The 20501-nt window shown below is 38.2% G+C and overlaps 1 protein-coding gene and 1 long non-coding RNA gene across 5 annotated transcripts; both read right to left on the bottom strand.

Moving 5' to 3' along the window:
* Positions 1–270: 270 nt before the first annotated feature.
* LOC128091022 (uncharacterized) lies at positions 271–4491 on the bottom strand. The gene is made up of 3 exons (XR_008211182.1): positions 4387–4491; positions 1506–1651; positions 271–366 (listed from the first exon to the last, which is right to left on the bottom strand). It is a non-coding gene; the product is annotated as an uncharacterized LOC128091022 (long non-coding RNA).
* A 3707-nt stretch (positions 4492–8198) lies between these two features.
* ATPSCKMT (ATP synthase c subunit lysine N-methyltransferase) lies at positions 8199–20462 on the bottom strand. 4 transcript variants are annotated; one of them, XM_052703919.1, is made up of 5 exons: positions 20343–20462; positions 19407–19681; positions 17498–17635; positions 16430–16480; positions 8199–12981 (listed from the first exon to the last, which is right to left on the bottom strand). In XM_052703919.1, the coding sequence occupies exons 2-5, from the start codon at positions 19674–19676 to the stop codon at positions 12784–12786; spliced, it is 657 nt and encodes a 218-aa protein (XP_052559879.1). In that variant the 5' UTR covers positions 19677–19681; positions 20343–20462; the 3' UTR covers positions 8199–12783. The 4 variants fall into 4 exon arrangements, with proteins under 4 accessions (XP_052559879.1, XP_052559880.1, XP_052559881.1 ...); XM_052703920.1 differs by lacking the exon at positions 20343–20462 and adding an exon at positions 20238–20336; XM_052703921.1 differs by lacking the exon at positions 20343–20462 and adding an exon at positions 20062–20119.
* Between the last annotated feature and the right edge of the window lie 39 nt (positions 20463–20501).

Here is a 20501-nt window from a genome sequence, read left to right as displayed (position 1 = left end):
GCAGCTAGAGCATAATTACCTATGTACAGAGTGCTATGGCACGTTGCATAGAAACCCAGGCAATATTTAACAAGGCTCATTTGCTTTTAGAAAACACATATTCAGAGACAAAGCTGTTTGTGCATTAGGTCGCAATTCAGTGAATAGCTTTAACCAAGAAAAAGATTACACAAATCAGAATGCTTTCCTTCGAATTAAAATCCAATAACATTTTGTTTACAGACAAACTAAGCGTTCCAGGCTATTCTTTGAATATCTATGTTTTGTTCATTTTACTTTTTTTTTTTCCTCCAGATTGCCATTTTTATGGCCTTCAAAGATTTAGTTCTCACTGTATCAGTGTAGCTCCTCTCCATTACATAACTCCTGAAAAAGGAAAAAAAACTTATGTCCTAAATTCATCTTTTAAAATGTCCTCATCAAATAAGAGTAATTTCAGAGGCATGTTGTCCTAATGGTATTAAAGGTCATGACATGGTATTAAAGGACATTTGCCAAAGTACAGCATTTATTCTACCATTTCTTCCAGATCAGACCACCTGTGTTAGTCTCCATGCATTACGAACAAAACAAAATATGTGCAAGATTAGGCACAAATTAAATACAACTTGTTCATGATACATGTTCTTCTCAATTCTGTTTTTTTTTTTTTTTTGTTTTGTTTTTTTTTTTTTTTTTTTTTTACACTTGCTACTGCTCTCACAATGAAGGTGCCCAACAAATTATTAAATATCAAAGGAAATAGTTGAAGCCTACTTAAAACAAGTACCAATTCCAATAGTATATCGACCAGGAAAGGTAGAAGGAACAAAAGTCATGTGCAGATGTCAGGAATTCAGGAAGGAGCAATGTTACAGTAAGTCTTGACACCTCCGTTGCTTAATCTCAATTAAACTGATAAAAAAAGCAGCATCAAAACCCTTATGTTATTACTCAGCAGATTCTGGGTAGCAAAAACAACAAAACACCAAGCCTATGCACTGAATAAGAAAGAAAGATTATCACAAAAGCACAATGAATATAACATCCCATCTGAAATAAATAATTGAACAAGAGTTTGTTGAAATAGTTCTAATAATGGCTTCAGAGTTATATATGTTAACATACTGCTGTTATTTTACGACAATCTGACAAATTACTGTCTGGGTTTCAGGCACAAAAGAAATCTCTGCTTGCCTGATTACCATGAGGAAAAGAGTAGAAAATGCACCCAAGTTCATGAAAACATATTGACAAACAAACTCACAGAAGAAAAATCTAAACAAAACAGAGTTACAGAACCAACAGTGCTGGCAGCATAGCCTTACCAGGAGTTCACAGAACAAACAAAAGTGCAGAGTCCTAAAGAGAAGTAAACTAAGACAGGCTAATGGTAAGCATATATTGGGGCTGAGAACTAGGCAACATCAGGAGCCAGGTCATGAGAAGTCAGTCTGGAAACACCCACAGAGCACATCCACAACCAAGGGCAGGGGCCCATCAGAAAGCAGAAGGCTCTCACTTACAAAATGCATAAAATAGAACCAGGCCCATAGCTCCATTTCCTGCTGGTCACATGCAGGTCAGGATGGGAAATAGCTGATGAGCTTGCAGCTGTTCAGTCCCTGTGCCCTCATCAGCACTGGTTGGTTAGCAAGAACTCTGAGGGATCCTTTAAACATTTGGAGACACAAATAAAAGCCTGCTATTTATTAAAAGGTGAAGTATATCTTGTCCATGCAGGGAAACGCACTGACCAAATCATGACTTTTCACTGAAGATAAGCATCCAAAAGGCATTGAGTTGCTACAGCTGGCAAACAAATGCTCCCAACTTAACGATGCCAAAGTCCTTTTGCACGTGGTTTGGAGCAAAGTTTAAAGAGTTACAACAGGATGCAGTCACAATTCATGTTACCAACTATTTCTGAGATACAGTTGATGAAGTTGCTTAGGATTTTATCTAGAGAAATCTGTAATAGAATAAAGGAGTTATATCCTCCAGGCATTTCATTTGTCTCAATATCTCAGATGCTCTTCTTCAAAGAAGAAATATTTGTCTGTTTACCTAGTGCCAGGAAGCAAACAAACAGGAGTGAATGTTAGGTTTGCTTCTTTTAAATAAAACCTATCACATGACGTTGTCCTCTGATCTCATCGTAAAAGCTTTCTCTGAAAATTGAAAGGTTAGCTCATCTGACAATAAAAGCAAGTAATTTCCCCTCACCGTTGAGGTCATGAGAATTTATCATGAATGAGTATTTATTTTTAGCCACTTTCCCCATTGCACCCTTTATGCTATCATTATTACTGTTTGAGGGTCAGGCAGATTGAGCATAATGACAGAAAGAAGCTAATAGTTGAGTAGCTCCTCTATTTAAGTAGGTAGAATTGCATACTACAACATAGTGACTGTTTGGCTACCTTACCATTAACAACTCACCCAGGAGCAGAGCTACATCTAGAAAGACACAGAAGCATCAAACTGACCAAAATCCAGAAGGATTATGACATACTTTAAACATACATTGCACTACAAACACCGCAACACGTAACATCAAACAGTAAAAGACTAAAGACTGCTTTGCTGCAGTTTAATAGAGCATCAGTAAAAAGACAGTTTTCTAGTCAGAAGGTTTACTATTATTTAAGTCTGCACCTTCATTATTGTTTCAATTTTCTTTCCAATCAGTTCAAATGGTACCATTTCTTCATAACTTCCACTAAGATTCATGTACAAAATGAAGGCTGCAACCTGCTGGAAGGGTATTTATTCCTATATTTTCACACTACCCGTACTGAGTGAATACTAATAAAGTTAAGTGCATGAACGCCATCTCACTGAGAAACCAAACAAGCAGAAAAAATGAGGCTTCTAAATTAAATAAATGCACTTAAAAACAAAAATGGACAGCATACTGACTAATTTGAAAAAACACTAGTTCAGGTTTTGTTTTTGTTAGTTTTGTTGAATTATGCAAGAGCAATCTGGGAAACTCAGAATAGCGCAGTAGGATAATTGCGTATGGTCATACAAATATCCACCTGCAGATGCAGGAGCCGTGCACAACCTTAGCATTGAGATCAGCCTCATTTTCCATAGGTCAAATGCCAACAGACTATTCAAGCAGCCAAGAGCCAGCAAATATAAAAGCATAGAAGACTCAAACCAATTACACTTCACAGAGATTTATCACTAGGAAAGGTTAATATCTTTACTCACTCTATCTAGACTTCTTTTAGGAGATAGAAAGTTAGTTCTACTTTGCAAGTCACAAGAGTTCTACCAGCTGTTAACATATTGTCTCAGTCTCTGCTTTCCCTCCTGCTCTTTATTTGAGGCAACTAGCAACTGTAGTACGGACTGTATCTCCAGATACATTTCAGAATGCATTAAGAGAGGTCTTTATAAACTTCACCCCTTGGAAGATATCACATACTTCATTGGGTTTTTGTTTGTTTGTTTTCCTCAGTCTCACATCTTGAAGATGATTTTCTATAAGGAGCTTTAGAATCTAGGAATAAGGCTTCTTTTAAGTACAAGTTAATCTATTTGGCGAAGGTGCTGAATTAATCCTCCTGCTGCTATCTTCAAACTATGGCTTCTATGACTTAAGCAAATGTATCTAATGTAGAAGTCGAGAATATCCTAATTTAAACTAAAACTTCAAAAACCTGGTAGCAAGAAAGGGAGGAAAAAAAACGCGTGGGTGGTGGAGGTCAGAGCAGGTTAAGCAGCAAATAGAGCACTGCTAATACGCAAACAAAATTTATACCTCTATCTGGAGAAGCAAGTAATAGAGTTTGATCGAGAAAGTGGAAGGCAACTGAAAATAGCAAGAACAATTTGAAGGTAAAACGATAACAGTCTTTGCAGGTTGTGCAACTTACTGGCTCCTTATAAATATATCAACCAACCACAAACAGATCATCTGTGGAACGTGCAGAAAAACATTTTAAAATCAGATAGTATCAAGTTTTTCTTAAAGAACAAGTATATTAATACCATAGCTTCTTAGTACCTTTATATATATAATAATTATATTATACATATATATATATATATATATATATATATATATACAGCATTTAGATCAGAACTATGCTGCATATAGGCCACAGTGTTTGAGGGAACAAACAAACGATTTTTCAAATTACTTTTATCAGCATAATCAGTTAAGTCCACCTACTGAACTGATCTCCTCTAATGTATATAGAAATAATAGAGAGTTTAACAGCACTACAATACAGAAAACAATTTAAATAAGACTACACACTTCTTCTCTATCACTTTCTGTAGTAACTACACAGATCAATACAATGGAAAAGGTATTACTACAAAGGCATGATGACAAAAGAACCAGCAGAATAGAAAGGTGCTATAAAAGAATGGAAGAAGATTGCTCACCTGTATCAGCAGATTCTAGGTTTGCAGGGGAAAGCTCCACCAGGGAGAGATCTCTAGAAAAAGACCCTTCCCTAGTGGCAGTCAGCCCTTAAATGTGTCTAGGAGAGACGCAGCCAGGCTCCACCCCTTCTGGTCACACAGCTGAATTGCCTTCACCTGTGCTCCCATGGCTGACTCAGTCCTTTCCCCAGGTGATCAATCAAGGATTCAAGCCTGACTCAACAGTTCCCATGCACTTTCCAATAAACACTTTGAAAGCAGGCAACACAGCCTTCTTGCTTCTAAGAAGCAGCTTTAATGCTTTTCAGTTCAGGTGGCTCTTTTGTGCTGTTCATTATCAGTCCCAGCTGAAGAAGCATATTGACTACCTGATTTTCAGGTTCCTGCTGTACTGTCAGTGTTCAGCACACGCTGAACGTCCAAGCCTCACTGTAGCTGATTAATGTTACCAAGCTGGTGAGCTTGAGCAGGAACACCACCATTCTCCCATGCAGCTTTTTAATTCTAGTGGTCTGAATTACGTGCATTAGTGTATTGCAGCAAAAGTAGCATTCTATGTAAGGTGATGCAAAGAAAAGCCTTTCAGTTTAGGGGCTAAGGAAGGACTGTCACTAATCTTTCAACGAATAATTTAGGCTTCCTTTGTAGAATCACCTCACGTATTCTGTACATCCATTCTGATCTGCTTTTTGACTTCACAAGACTGGTCTGATTTCACAATTGTTTTTCATGATTTGGTGATAAGAGGCAGAAAGCAGTACTGTTGTTCAACAGCTTTGTTGCTGGACTAATAACCTTTTATTATATTTGCTTAATTGGTAGATAAAGAGATTTGATTGCCATGGTGAAGGCAACGTATTTGTTGACACATAATTTAACATGTATTTTCCCTATAGATAGAGAAAGCAGTGTTTTGTCTTGATGTTCATATTTAGAGAGGATAAACGTCAAGTTTTCAACTCTGACTCTTGAAAAGTTACCCAAAAAAAACTGGGCTAGGAAGAATCTATGAATTTCAGTAGCTTGCTTTCCAGACAAATGTAACTCGCACCACGGCTGGCCTTGAGTTGGTTAAGCTGATCCCTGCCAAACAGCTTCTGAAAGAGAAGATCAAGACAGTAACTGTACTTTAAACTGATGGTAACGTCAGGCTGAAAGGCATTTGGGCTTGTAAAGATAGTGAGCTGTAACAGGAAGAGCTGCCAAGTCTCATGAAACTTTTTCCTATCTTACATGCCATTTTGACGAAAGTTAGGCCTAAGGAAAACAGTCCTTCCCTCAGATTATCTTCTTTGTACCTAAGAATAATTAAAATATAAAAGCAAGAAATGAGAACATAGCCTTACAAACATAGACCATGACTGATCTACCCAAAGAATTTCTGAAGAGAAAAAAAAAAAAAAAAGTCACATTGATTTATGCTGATTTAGTAACAATTCCAAAAGGAACTAACACAGACTATGTAAAAAAGGGTAAAAAATAAAAATTGAAGTAAATAATACAGTAAGAAGGCCACAGTGCCTGAACTGGATTGTAGCCAATCTATATTTAACAGTGATAGTTTGAACTTCTGTCCTACAAAAAAATGGAAATCATCAAATATAGAGAAGAACCAGACTAACACTCATATAAAAAGCAGAATCCAAATACAGTTCAAAAGCTATAACCAGGAGACATCAAATGGTAAGAACTACTTGATGTAGAAATAGCTAAGAAAAACACAAGACTGAAGAAAGAAAGAAAAAAAAAAAAAAGTCATGAAGCACCACAGGTGCTATGTCTTCCAGTCATCAGTAAGAATATGGCACACATGTGAGCATCTGACCTATCTCTAGCTCCATTCATTGTGTAATGGCACAAGTACTGCCACCCTCAGCAGCAGCCATCTGAAAATGCACTCTTCCAGCAGTAGATGCGGACATGCAGCTGCCAACTGAGAGGATTTCACCATATAATAGTTTTACTACTACGTATATTATGCTGCTGTAAGGAGGAAACCTTCCTCAGCTAACTGATAAAAAGTTCCCTGCACACCCACACAGGAGCACAAAAAGATGAAAGCAGTGGAGAAAGCCCAAATAATTCCTGCTTGCTCCCAGTCCCACCCAAGAAGCCATCAGCCACCCTTCCCAGAACCAGAGGAGGGCAGGGGCATAAAGGTGAGTGGAAGCCCAAATTAAGGGCACCATGAGCCATGGGAACTGCAGCAGGAGTATCACTCATTATGGGATGCAGAGGAAGAGGAGGCATGAGATTCACTATAGATCATTTGGAAGAGCAACCAGTATCAGGCAAATATAACAGCACCCAAGTCTCCTGTTTCCTGGAAGTGTGCTTAGGCTGCCTAATTTTCCACTCAGACAAATAATCCTCAGAAGAGTTCTATCTGATCAGGATTTTTATTAGAACAAGCAAACAACCTAATTTAGATGGCACGTCTGAGAGGCTTACAACAATAAGGCAGTTCTAGGAAGCTTAAGCATTTGTTAAATCAGTGTGGATTTAACCTGTTATACTTAACTCACTTTGGTAAAAACTAGCCAGTCCCTGAAACCAGAGATTGTTTTCACAGTAGAAGCTGTTTCTACGCCTTTTCAGGGTGATAAATGCAGTTTCCTTTTAAATCAGTGATGCTGTCACTCAGAGGGGGCTGGAGATTTTTTTGTTCTGGTATTGGTCTTCTGTTTCTTTCAATATTGTTTATTCTGTAACACTTTATTAAAAAAAAAAATAATCTCAAGACTTAATAGAATACACAGTTATTTTAAATTACCACACAACAGTGCTACTTTGCGACTATTAGCCTTGCATTCCCTGGACTTTGCTTGACATACCAGACTGACAACTGAAATTAAAGCACTGAAGCAGCAAGAGACTCTGATCATCTTTGTCACTCAATAGCATTTGTATTCACACATCGTGACCATTACCTGTTCTGTTCTTGTTCAGAACTGATGCAGGGTGAGATTTATGTTCACTAATAAACTTCATCAGTGTTGATTATACTCACAAAACTTACATATGAATTAAGCACAAAGGTAGTCAGGATATAAACTTGGCTTCCACACGTGCTGAAGAAAAGGAAGAAACAATAAAACATATAGGGAAACAAATGATGAGGACCTCTGTAGAGAATCTGAGTTACAGCACATTTGGACATATGAGTTAGTTTGATTTGTGCATGCTCTGAACTACGTATGTAAGAGCTACGTAGTCCTAGAAAAAAAGACTGATCAGCATTGAGAAGGCTAGAGTGATGGTGACAGAGAAGACCCTTTGGATTTTGGGCTATACACCACACCACTCATTTCTCTCCCAGAACTTCCGCCGATCCTCCCATTGTTCATTCTGTTCCCTCCTCACACTTTATTTTTCAAAGCTAGAATTGATTAGAGAGCAATGGGAAAACATGCAAAAACAAACCCCCTGCTCTCACTCAGAGATGAAGTGCTTACCAGAAGCACTTGTTTAGAGCAGAGATTCAAGGCTCAACAGCCCAAATCAAGGGATAACAGAAAGAAGGCAGAAACCCCCCAATTTGATAAACTCGTTTTCACTGGTCAATACCGTCATATCTAAATCCATATTTTTAGTTCAGTGACCCTCAAATGTTCACTTCAAATATACTGAAATTTTCCTATGGGATGACAAGACCACGGGCAGCAAACCTACTGACAGTAGATCAGTCCTTTAAATTACTTCTGGTTTCTTCAGAAGCAGCCCACAGTCCTCAGGGAGAAAGCCATTAATTTTCTATTTTTGACACTGCAAAGACCTCCAGTCACCTCAAAACTTTATTCCACAGGCTTCAGTAGGGTCTTGCAAAACATACTTTATTTTCAAAGAGCACAGCACACACAGTAAACCAAGAAGTATCCCTTCACATTTACTGGTAAAGCAGTTGGCTTTTTTTAACTTTTAAACTTAAACTTAACCAACTTAAGTTGTTTTTGTTTTTTTTTTTAACCAATCATAGCAGTTCCCTCGGCTGTATTACAATGATTTTTCAGGGACTACTCAGCAATTCACAGCAAAAACATCAGTTCCACATTTCAACCGAAGTCTGTAATAGAAAACCCAACATTATACTAAGAAAAAGAAATCAGCAAAAATCCCACCTGAACAAATAACCCAACGAGAAGAACTACTGAATGGGTAAAAGGGCTGTGTTCATTTCCCAAGTGATGAAATATAATAAAAATGCTAAATTAAGTACTTAAAACTACTAAACAGCCAGAATTGTTGTAGACCAAGGCTGTTTTTCAGTCTCAAAACCATATGGGTGGATGTGTTTTTCTTTCATTTACTGGAAATAAAAATGATGCTGTGTCAGCATACAGACAGCTAAATAAAACAAGGGGTTTAAAGTTAAATACATGTTTAAAAAAAAAATCTACAGAGAAAAAAGACATTCCTGCAAAACACTAAGTCTTCCTACAAGGTTTGCTGATAAAATAAAGCTACCAGTTTACAAAAAAGAATTTGTGAGAGCACATAATCAAAACTGTAAGACACTATAAAAAATAAAAACAAATGCTGAAATAAGAGGAAGAAATAAAAAAACAGAATGAAGAAAGAGCCAACAACTAATAAAGTCTTCTTAAGTTAAGGATACGAGGATGAATAAAGATTAAACAACAACAAAAAAAAAATACCAAGATTCATTTTTACAGCTTTCACACACAGGCGTAATTTTTTAACAATTAAATATAGAAGCCACATTTTTAATCAAGAATTCCAGAATTCTTCTGGCAGAAATGAGCTATTTCTGTGGGGGAGAGGGGGGGGAACAGGTTGCAGCTACATCATAAATCTAGACATATGCAAACTGCAAACTTAGGAAAAGAAAAATAACTTAAATCAGAATTTATTGTCATTAAATCCGATGTTAGAGTGCCCTCTTGAATCATGTATTTGAAAGAATCATGTTTCCTTGAATAATGCTTCAGTATTTGCAAACCATAATAAAAATAAACTACAGAAGTCTGAGGTAATCAATGAGAAATCCCTGTTCCAATCACGCCTAATGGCATCAGACTCACTTCTGACTCTCATTTCCCCACAGCTCATTCTTAATATGAATGCACAAATCCAATGAGTAATACACAGATATATGATGCTAGTCTGTCACACTGCTTTTGGAATGGTTCAAAGTGCCATACTCTGCCTATAGATACCCTTCCTCTCTTCACCCCACAGTGCAAAACATAGAACATGAAAAGATGTTACCTATGCCTACTTCCTCTTCAGATCTCTTAATGGTATTGCAATAGTGGTAACATTTTTTCAAAGTACGTTCAGATGAGAAATGTCTTAAAAACAATACCAGTGCAGAATGTAGGTGATCTCTGGTGCCTCATGAGACATATCCTTTATTAAAGTTAAAAGACTTTCCCTAAGCCTGGGCCCTGGAAGTGTTTTCCCCACAGATAATACTCATTCCCCTACCCTTCTGAAATGAAGCACTGTACTATAAATTTTATTTTGCATCTCCTTACCTGGCTACAATTCATGAGTCACAAATAAACAGCAATGCAGAGATGGAGGATGAGCTTCCTTGGAGCAGTATTAGACTAAATGACAGCATATTATCACACTCCAGAGGGTAAGTCAAGAACTTGAAAACACCTAGTAATACAGAAATGCCTAAAGCTCATCAAACAAATACACAGATCTGGACAAGCTTGGTTGAGACTGGAGTAGCCATACTGACTGTGCAACACACACCAAGCAATGTGCATATCAGATGGCTCTCTCATAATCAAACCACTGCCCAAAGAACTAGGATTTATTTTCACACAGATCAAATTCTACTGAACTTCAGTAAAGCATTACTCATTTGGCAACGCAGCAACATTTCTTCTCTGCTAAGATACATCAAGGGACAAGTAGCTCCCAAAACTCAGGTGATTCTACTAGAAAACAATCAAAGATAAAACGATTGTTTTTGTTTTTTTTTCTGTGCATTTGAATTACCTTAATTTTGAACAGCAGTATGCATAGCTTGGGGGTTTCCTTCTTGTGGCTTTAGTCTGGCACTATAATTTGATTAAGCCTGTTCTCAAAGGCTTTTTTAGTTTTCAAAAGTAACAAATTGGTACTTTGAAGCAGCACATCAATGAAATCATAATTATCTGAGCAATTGGAAGTGTAGCAATATAATTCATACAGTGAAAACTGAAGCCATGGTTATGCTTGTTTGATACCTTACTCGATTAAATACTAGTAAGTGATCGGGAAAACTGAAAATGACATAAAAAGAAAATGCTTTCTCAGTTCCCTGTATAAATCAGAACAATTCACTTTGTTTTGCACTTCAGGCATGAAAACAAGAAATGCACTGCATTCCTTAATATAATAAGGAATAAAAACCCTATAGACCACTGCTTATCTCAGTGTAGATCCTTAACAAATGGTGTATGTCCAGAGTAAGAAATAGGCCTCTGCTTTGCTTTAAAAGCTATCATAAATTCCTCCTTGCCTTGAGAACAGCACTTAATGTTCTTGAAGCTCAGGCCACCACATCATTAATTCTACCTCACTCTCTTCAACAAGTATTTGTGGAGCAGTAGGTGATAACTAAGAAGTCCACACCACAGTCTTTAAAGGCAGAACTGGGAAAATCAGATTTATGTGTTAACAGGCAAGTAAATTATAATACAATAGACAAATACATAGCCAAACACAAGGGAAAATATATCTGCTTTATTCCAGGCAATCTAACATGAGTGAATGTCAGTGAAAGCAAGTAGCAGAAAGATGGGTCAAAGCAAAGCATGACAGATGAGACAAACCTTACTTTATCAAAATCTTTTACAAATAGTCAGGGAAGGACTCCCGGCTTGGTAAGCTAACATCCCTTCTGTATAGTCTACTTTAGTAGAAACAGTTTCAGACATCCTTTGAGATTGTAGTTTTAAGGCCATTAAATGGATATTAAACATAGACGTTTTAGATAAACCACTGTACCCAGTCATATCACTGTAATACTTACATCTCTTAAATAACATTGAAAGGGTTTAACGTAGTTTAACAAGATCTATGTGACACTGTAGTGAAATGCTGTAAAGGTTGGTTCACCAGTAATAAGTATTCATCAAGAGATAGTCTTGATGTTCACAGCTGCACTTGACCATATGCAAGACTGCAATCATCCTTTCCATTGCAGGCTCTAGCACATACATTTGCTCCCTTCTTCTTTTTGTGTACATGAGATTCTACTGTACCATTTATTTTCAAGTCACATACTGTAAGCCCAAGAAATACACCTTTTCAACTGCTAATGAAACATCACTTTTTGTTGGCATTTTGTTGACCCAAAAAAAGTGTCTGGTCAGGTGACAAATTCCTAACTTGTTCCAGCTTAGTTCTACAGATAGTTCACATACAGAGGTCTGACAAACTTACATGGACACTACATAGCAAAGTCTCCCTCCTCAGAGATGTTCAGAAGCTGACTGACACGACCATGGGCAACTGACTAGCCAGCCTTGCTTGAGGAGGATTGAACTAAATTATCTTTGGAAGCCCCTTGCAGCCATTCTGTTGCTTTATAATGGGGCCAAGGTAGGCTACTATTTTATTTTCACTTATTGTTAATTGGAGAAGATGGTCAAACTTTACTCAAGAACCAAAAGAAAGGTAAAGTAAGCAGAATGTTACAAAACAGACAAGAGTTGCAACCATGTTAGAAAAGGACAACCTTAAAGCAGTGATAGCTCCCCTCTGCAAATCAGAGACCTTAGGACAAAATCAGGGTCATCTGCGAAGACCTATGCCAGCAAGAGCTCATTCCTGCAGTTTTATCTCCATAGAAATAAAGATGCACAATCAGAATGAAGGGATGCAATTCTGTTAACGAATGTACTCATTATATTTGCTTGTTGTGTCGTATCCCATTTAAAAACACACATTTATGACTGAAGTACAAAATACCAGCCTCTCCACACTCAGTTTGCATCGGTTTGATGTATGATGTATATTGATTATGCTTGTTTAGCTTAACTAATGAAGACATTTGGGAACTACGGCTCATTTGAGAAGCCAATGGCATACCACCCCCAAAAACAGTAGCAAATGTTACATAAGATCAAAAAGAACACACATTTTAGGTTAGCCAATTCAAGTATTTGAACTTACAAGTTCCCCTTAACATTACTGTACCTTGTTTTACTCAATTTTCCATATCCCAGTTATTGATTTCTGTAACGATTTCTCATTCTTTTATCAACCGCATTACATCCTTAAACTATACCTTTCTGTGTTTTCAAATAATCAGTGTACTCCCCATCATTTTAGAGAACATAGCCCTCCATACCCTGAGGTATATTTTGCATTACACTTATGGAACAAATGAAGTCAAAGCTGAAAGTTTCAGTACATAAACACACTGGATGTTCACGATTCTCTTTCTGGTGTAGTTTTCAAGTTTCTTGCTTCAAATCCTCCAGAATATTTCAAATCATAGGCCCATACAGTGTCTACTCCCTCTCCAGCTGTATGATCTGGGATCCAGCAGGGGAATGGAAAACGACAAGCTATGATTCTGGCATTACATTCAAGTTCTTCTTTGAGTTTCTTCTCTAACTCCGGCATCTGTGGAGCAGCAATAGAATACTTTAAGAAACAGTATAAACCGGTAGCATTTTCTAATTCAAGTGTCTAAGACAAGCCCAGGGATTGCGATTTTGAGGGAAAAAAAAAAAACATTAGGAAAAAAAACAACCACAAACAAGAAGAAAATACTTAGCAAATTCTAATTCATTATTTTCTTCACTCATGATTCTCCTCTGTAGAGCATGAGAGTTTAGCACCCTGACTTTATACTATTTGTAACATCTAAGCTGCATAAACTGTTGTGTGATACTCAAAAGCCAAAACCTCTCACGATTCCCTGTCTAACCTCAAATCAGTTCTTGGGACACTCAAAATACGTTTGGTCAGCAATCCAAAGCAAGTTCTCTGCCAGCACCACACAGTAAAGTACTGCCGTGTTAAGCAGCTCTGAAATTGAACTTTGTTTCCCCCTGCCTATTAACACACTGACATGAGCACCTTCAGCAGTACTGTATGGAACATCATATGCTTTGGCTAAAGAGCTGCTCAGTACAGCTTTCTTCCACTGGCTTTTGAATCAGCCCAATTTCGTAAGGGGATATATATCATTACTCCTTCAGAGCAGAGCAACACTGCCCAAATATTTTATCTTAAATATGCCAAAAATTCCATTACGGACTGGAGAGATGTATTAACACATTTAGACTTCAAAAGAATTTCTTTCCAACCTCAGAGAGATATTTTAATCATAAGGGGAAGAAAAAGAAACCCTACTTTACAGATCTATCTTTTCTCTCCTTTAGAAGAGTCTGATGTTATGCTTAAGTAGATCACTACATATCAGTTTGAAATTCCTTTCTACAAACACTATCTACTATAGCAAGTAATTACAGCAGCAAGCTCCAGAATTAAAATCTATTCATGTTGATCTTTGATATGCTTTGATATAATGGCATAGCATTTAGCTATTAAAAAGGTTAAAAGGACAGAAACTACTGACAAATACAGTTCAATTTAAGTCAGGAAGGACACGAGATAAAACCAAAACAAACAGAACATTTTTTTTTTTCAGTTTGTGTTGTTTTCTAATATTTCCAAAAGCTGAAGCTGACTTCCATTATCATACACTTGTAAGTTGTACATTTTTGATGCAGCCTCCCACTATAGCTAGGTTTAGATTACAACTAAATATTTTAGTAAAATTATTCAGAGGTAACTAATTGGTACATCAGATCTATGAAGCATTGCCTGCTCTGATTTTGTCCATATAGCAAATGCTTTTAAACATTTTTGCTACTATACCTTAAATAAACGAGAAAAGCAAGCCCAATTTAATCTCTCAAACTGAGCTAACACACCAGAAAAGGAAGGACTAAGTTGGTATAGCCATTACAATAGGTTACGAATGTGGACCTGGTCCAACAATTAACTCTGAAAGATAGTGACATCTCATGTCTCAAATTAGAAAACTTCATTAATACTTCAGCCAAAAAGAATCATATCTTTGAGGCAAAGTAGTGTTAAGATAAAACGCACAGTAATTTTAGATGCTATCACCATACTTTATTTGGTATCAATATGATTTTATTGCTTTTTAAAATGTCTACATAGATATACAGTTCAGTAAAACCTTTTGTATAGTATACATACAGTTAAAATTCAACAGAAGTTGTGAACATGAACACCTGGTAAAAATTCTGCCATCCCATCCCAAACAAATAAGTCTCTTTGCAATGACTCACTGAAAAATATCATCTTCCCCCAGATGATTGTAAGACCAGAGAGGTCTCACAGTTTTCCCTGAAGATCAATACATCCCAGCTCTGTTAGCTGATCTTGGATGTAAAATAAAAGCACAGTGTGACAGCATCAAATCAGACCATTGTTACTATAAAAGCTAAAAGACATCTACTGCCTTCAGTAAAAAAAGAAAAAATGCATTAGTTTCTACAAAATCAATTTAGGCATTCAGAAGGCTAAGCATTCACAACTTGAGAAGTAAATTTAAAAGAGAACAAGGGAATTAACTGTGAGGAAACACAGTAGTTTGTATGTTTGGGTCTGTTACATTTCTGACGGGATTTTTATTGGAAGTATTCAGCCTGGTATTTACTGAATGTTATTCTGAAACTTATAGCTACTCTTTCCACCATATCTGTTACTAACTTTCCCCCATTTTATACAATTACTTTAAAAATTCAGCCAGTATTTCCAGGGTATTTGTTTACTTCTAGTTTACGGAAATAGCTTTCTTCATCTGCACTTCTGCCCTTGGTGCAAATGCAGAATTTCTGACTCCAGATTCCAATCTTCACACTGCCCCCTTCTGGAACTCAAGCTAGAGAACACACAACATTCAAACCTGGAAACATCTATAGCACAAGCACTGTATTAGTTCTCACTAAAGCATCACTAGAGAAAAATAATAAAGAAGTAAAAAGTAGTGCATTTTCTCTTTGGTTTTCAACGTGATTTTAGGCACGAATGTGAAGTAAGCATTTAATTCCAATACTGCAAAGAACAAGCAAACTGCAGGGAAACATCCCTATGCTTCTCGGCAAATACACCTCCCTATTGCTACCCCAGCAATACCATCAGTGTATGATGCAGCATGGCATCATGTAGAGCTCTGCAGACCTCTTTCATTCCACACCTGCCCCAGCAGAAGAAGGAGCAATACAGAAGCATCTATAGGATATTTCAATTTAATTTCCATGTGCTCATTCAACATACATAGAAAACACTAATTAAAAAAAAAAAAAATCAAAATAGCAAATCTTAAGATTTTTTTTTCTCTATTCTAGTAAAAAGAGAAAAATAAGAACTAGATGAAGCTGAAAGCAAAAGAAAACTCTGACTGATCTAACACACCAAGTAAACAGCATCTATGCAACAATATCTCAGCAATCTTGAATAACCCATTTTCACCAGAGACGTGTGTGGATCAACACAAGCTACAAAGCTCTCCTAAAAAGAATACGCGCCTTTACACATACTACACTTGAAGTATCTGCCTCTCTTTCTAAATCCTCACCATCTAACACGAGCAAGGGATTATTTCAGTACACTAGCTGCTGGCCTGATCGGAGGTGAAAGCATTTTTGGATAACACAATGGAAGTTCAACACTGCAAGTAACAAGTTCACAGAAAGCAGCTGTAAACAGTTTGCAGGGAGATCGAGCAGAGAACATCCCATTTCTTTCCAGTGCGAAAAACTGAAATTTTGAAGAACCAATCTATCACCTTCTCAAAGCAACTTCAGCACAACAGTTTTCATTTTACTTCTGACCTTGACTAACGGATAGCAAAGACACCAAAAACAACCCCAGCCTGTATATTGCCACAAGTTTTATCAGGTTTTATCACAAACATAAACAACTGAAAATACCTAGATATTAGTACTGCCTTTGATGTTTCGTAGGTTAATTTCTTTTGCAGATGAACTGGTTTTGAAGCATTTAAGCAACGCAAAATTGGTAAACTTACCATTTGAGGTACCCCAAAAACAACAACATTTGTATAACGTGAAAAAGAAACCTAGAAAAAAAATAACAAATCTTAAAAATATATATGAAAAACAAAAAAAACCCCACACCATTTATAATTTCAAAAGTTCTCATCATTCTTCTAGTGTAAGCCCTCTAACTACAGTCCTTTTAACAGGAACTTAGTTCAAAAAATACCAAGAATTGAAATCCTGTATCAACTTCACATGAATTTTCATATACAGACCACTTTAAAATGCCGTGAACTAGACAACTACAGCCTGGTCAAGAATGTGGCATCAGTTCCAGGAGGACAAGAAAATCCTTGTGGAACTTCACTCACTGCTAAGTTCTGCCAGAACTCCTATTTATATTGAGGTCTGTTATGTTTATGCTAGATGTTAGCTAAAAATTGAAGTTCCCAATTTCAGTGCCTGGGTTCTTCTCACCAGCACCCAGTTTTCCAACACTCCTCACTTGAACAGAGATAAAAAGAGTACATTCGCACTTGTTCACCAAATTCCTTGCATTCACTTTACCAATTATGAAATACCACTTGAAGACTGATAGGAATAGCTGGAGAGAGACAAATACAACAGCAAAAAAATTTAACTGAAGAAGCGATTTTGATTGGAATAATTGAACACTGCAAAAAAATTCTCAGTTGCACCTTAAGTGTTGCTTAAAGCAACACCTGAAATGGCATAACACACTGCATAAAAGAACACGCATCTAAGGAAATATCAAATTAAGTTTGTGTGTTACTGACTCAACAGAAAGGGGTCTCAGGGAAGCTTGATATTACAGCAGCCTCCATCACTCAACATAGGAGTACAACACAGTATGCTCAACGAGCATAGTGTGCAAGTGCAGCAAGACACTGAAGCACAAAAGCAGCAAAGCAGCGTGCTGTGTGGTGACCTTTGCCTCTACAGTTGAAGCACTCTTCCCAAAGTCCAGTACAGCAACCTGTGGTCAGACAGCATTCTAGTTCTTTCAAGAAAGTAACCTCCAAACCAAGTAATCTCTCAGACATTCCAGATTCATTGTTAGCTTCTTCACCACCTACCTTCCATAGATCTGAAATATAAAACTTGGCGTTGTGATGTACCCCATCCCTCCAGGCACGGTATCTGGAGTACCAGACTAACCAGGGATTTAACTCATAACCAACAGCTTCAAATCCCCTTTTTGCAGCTGCTATCACCTACAAAGAAGAAAAGAAACCTTCACTTAGAAACAGAGAAAGTGCTCGAAAGTACATTCACCTCAACACATAAGAGAAAAGAGACTTATTTATAATGCAAATCAAAGGAATGCACTTCAGTAAGTAATCAGATCTTATTTCCAAAGAGAATATTAGTATAGCAACCAAAAATTCAAACTGTATTTTACTATTGTGACAAGTTCCATTGAAACTGATATTGATACAAAAAAAAATAAATCACTTAAACATCACAGGACAAAGCTGCAAGCTTCTTGTACATCTATGATTTACACCAAAGTTAAACTTAACATATTCATGATACCACCTTTGATCTAAAGAGTACTAAAACTGACCATGTAGGCAGTGTAACACACAGGCAGATGTGCTCAGAGCATTTAACCTTGTTGAGAAGCAGTGACAGGCAGGCATTTGATAGGTCATTTTAGATTTCAAGCTGGCATCTTTCAATAGAAGGACTCTAAGTATGCTCTTTTGAATTAGTTCTTAGAAACATCAAAAAACTGGATTCAGTCATAATTTAAAAGCTTACTGCCAAGCTCTAATCACGAAAAGCCTGATTTATTATAAATTACAGAAGAGACAAGGTGGAGTCAGGAAGAAATGCAAGTTTTTTCACACAATATCCCATATGTAGTCTGCACATCATGCTATTAAAATTATTCTTCTTCCATCATGCACACCAATTTGCAAGCATACAGAAACACTTTTACCATGCTTAAAATAAAGATATAGTCACATTTATCCACATACAACATGAGTGGGTGCTAAATACCTAAGAATATATGACCAGAAGCTTAACTTTCTTCAACACAGATGCACTAAGGCAATACCTAGCACCCAGCTTTAGGCACCTGGCCCTCCAAGTGGTCTTCAGTTTCCATTTAGGTAATGATGTGCATACACACATTTTAATACACACGCACACACACACAAATCAGATGCTCAGGTACTACATACATTCACACATATACATTCAAATTACGTGCATCACATGAGGGTTAAAAGCCAGAATACCAACTAGAAAGGACATCAAGAATTGCAATCCTCTTGTACCAATGTGCTTTTTTCTGTTTCTCACAAAGGCCCAAATCCTTCACAGATTCTGATTTCCAAATCAAACTTTGTGTACAGACAAATAGTTGAACCATATTCACATGAAATATGGACAAAGATAGCATTCAAGAACTATCTTTTTTTTTTTCTCTCTTTTTACCATAACCGTTTTGAAAAGGGGCACCCAGCACAGCACAAAGGTGTGAAGCCTGTAGCTTTAATGACACCATGACATTTCCATTTTTCAATCCATCATTCATTTCTTGTTCTCTTTTGTTGTGCTATCACTTCTATATAGTAAAGGCAGAGCTGCATTTCCAAAAGAAGAGGGCTGTTTAAGCTCATAGACACTCATACTACAGCTATAAACCTACACAGAATACAACTTCCGGGGAAACACAGTGCCAATACTTTACTTACATCTTTTTATGTGAACAGCATAATTCTTTCCAAGGAACAGGATAAGGTTATGATTCTGAACACCACTTTGTCAAGCTGAGGGTAAGAAAGGAACAGAACTATTGATCGCTCACCCAAACTGAACGTAAAACATTCTTGGGTTTGCAGCTTTGCACGGGACTCAAAAACAGTGGATGCCAGGGACAAAATATTCATAAAATAGGAGAAAACAGATCACAGCTGGAGTATTTGCCACACGCTTGAGAAGAAATAGAGAAGGAAGATGCCTACAACTTACAATACGGCCGTCCCCACTACCAATGTCAACTACAGAGCCTCTTCTGCCTTGTAACATTTTCAGGACGTTCTCAATCTGAGCTGAAGTTGCAGGAACAAAGGGCAGGCAGACTCTCCTCAGAGCCGGAGCCACAAAGGGGGTGACGACAGCATACAGCGCCACCAGGGTCCCACCAATGCCAGCCGTGATCCACAGCCCCCAGTGTCTTCTTCCAGAACCATTCTCAGAGCTTGCTGGCAAGGGGCTGTCTGCTGTCGGGGCACCAGGCATCACACCTGAGAGCAGACACATTATAGCACGTTTACCGACTGCTTCCTGAACAGAAAAAGCAATACACCACTGTACCAATGATGGTACAGCGTGTACAGGTACAACGAAGACACTAGGGGCAGGAAAACCTCTTATAACTCTTCAGTCGATTTCTAGGTGGTAAGTTTGTGTTTTTAGTAAGCCGAGGTGCTAGGCTGTCTTTCTGGGGAAAGAGTAAAGCAGGTAGTGCTTAAGCCCAAAGAGGCTGCAGAGCCTCCTTCTCTGGAGATAATCAAGGCCGGCCTGGGATGCTTCCCCAGGCAACACACCGGAGGAAACCTGCTTTAGAAGGTGAGACTACGAAGTCCCCTCCACCTCCTACAAGTCTGTAAAGCCGGGGTCCTACCCGGCGCAGGACAGCCCGAAAGAACGCACGGCAGCACGCAGACCAGAAGGCGCACGCACCGCTAACCGCCGCGCGCAGCGCTACTTCTAGAGGAGGGCAACACCATCCCAACACGGCAGGGGAGGGAGCGCAGGAGCACCCTTCTCACTGCGATCTGGGGGGAGGGGAGAAAGCACCTTTCTGAACCCGCGGTGCGTCTGTCCTCACTCCCCTTCTTCACGTCACCCCTGCGCAGGCCGCTTAGGTCCTGTATTCCACCCAAGGATACCCCCTTTCCTTACCCGCCCCCCCGCGCTGTTGGGCAGGGCTATACAGCACCGCGCTACTACCGCAGCTTCAGACGCTTCCAGAACGCTCCAGCCCAGGCGCCACACAGCTCCCGCCGAGAAATAAGTCTCGGGGCGGCTCTCTGCGCAGGCGCGGCGCTGGGAGCGGGCGAG

The sequence above is a fragment of the Tympanuchus pallidicinctus genome, unplaced genomic scaffold, assembly GCF_026119805.1.
Source record: "Tympanuchus pallidicinctus isolate F22 unplaced genomic scaffold, pur_lepc_1.0 scaffold5, whole genome shotgun sequence".
NCBI lineage: Eukaryota > Metazoa > Chordata > Aves > Galliformes > Phasianidae > Tympanuchus > Tympanuchus pallidicinctus.
Note: the sequence above shows the minus strand (reverse complement) of the source record. Positions and strands in the feature narration are given on the sequence as shown.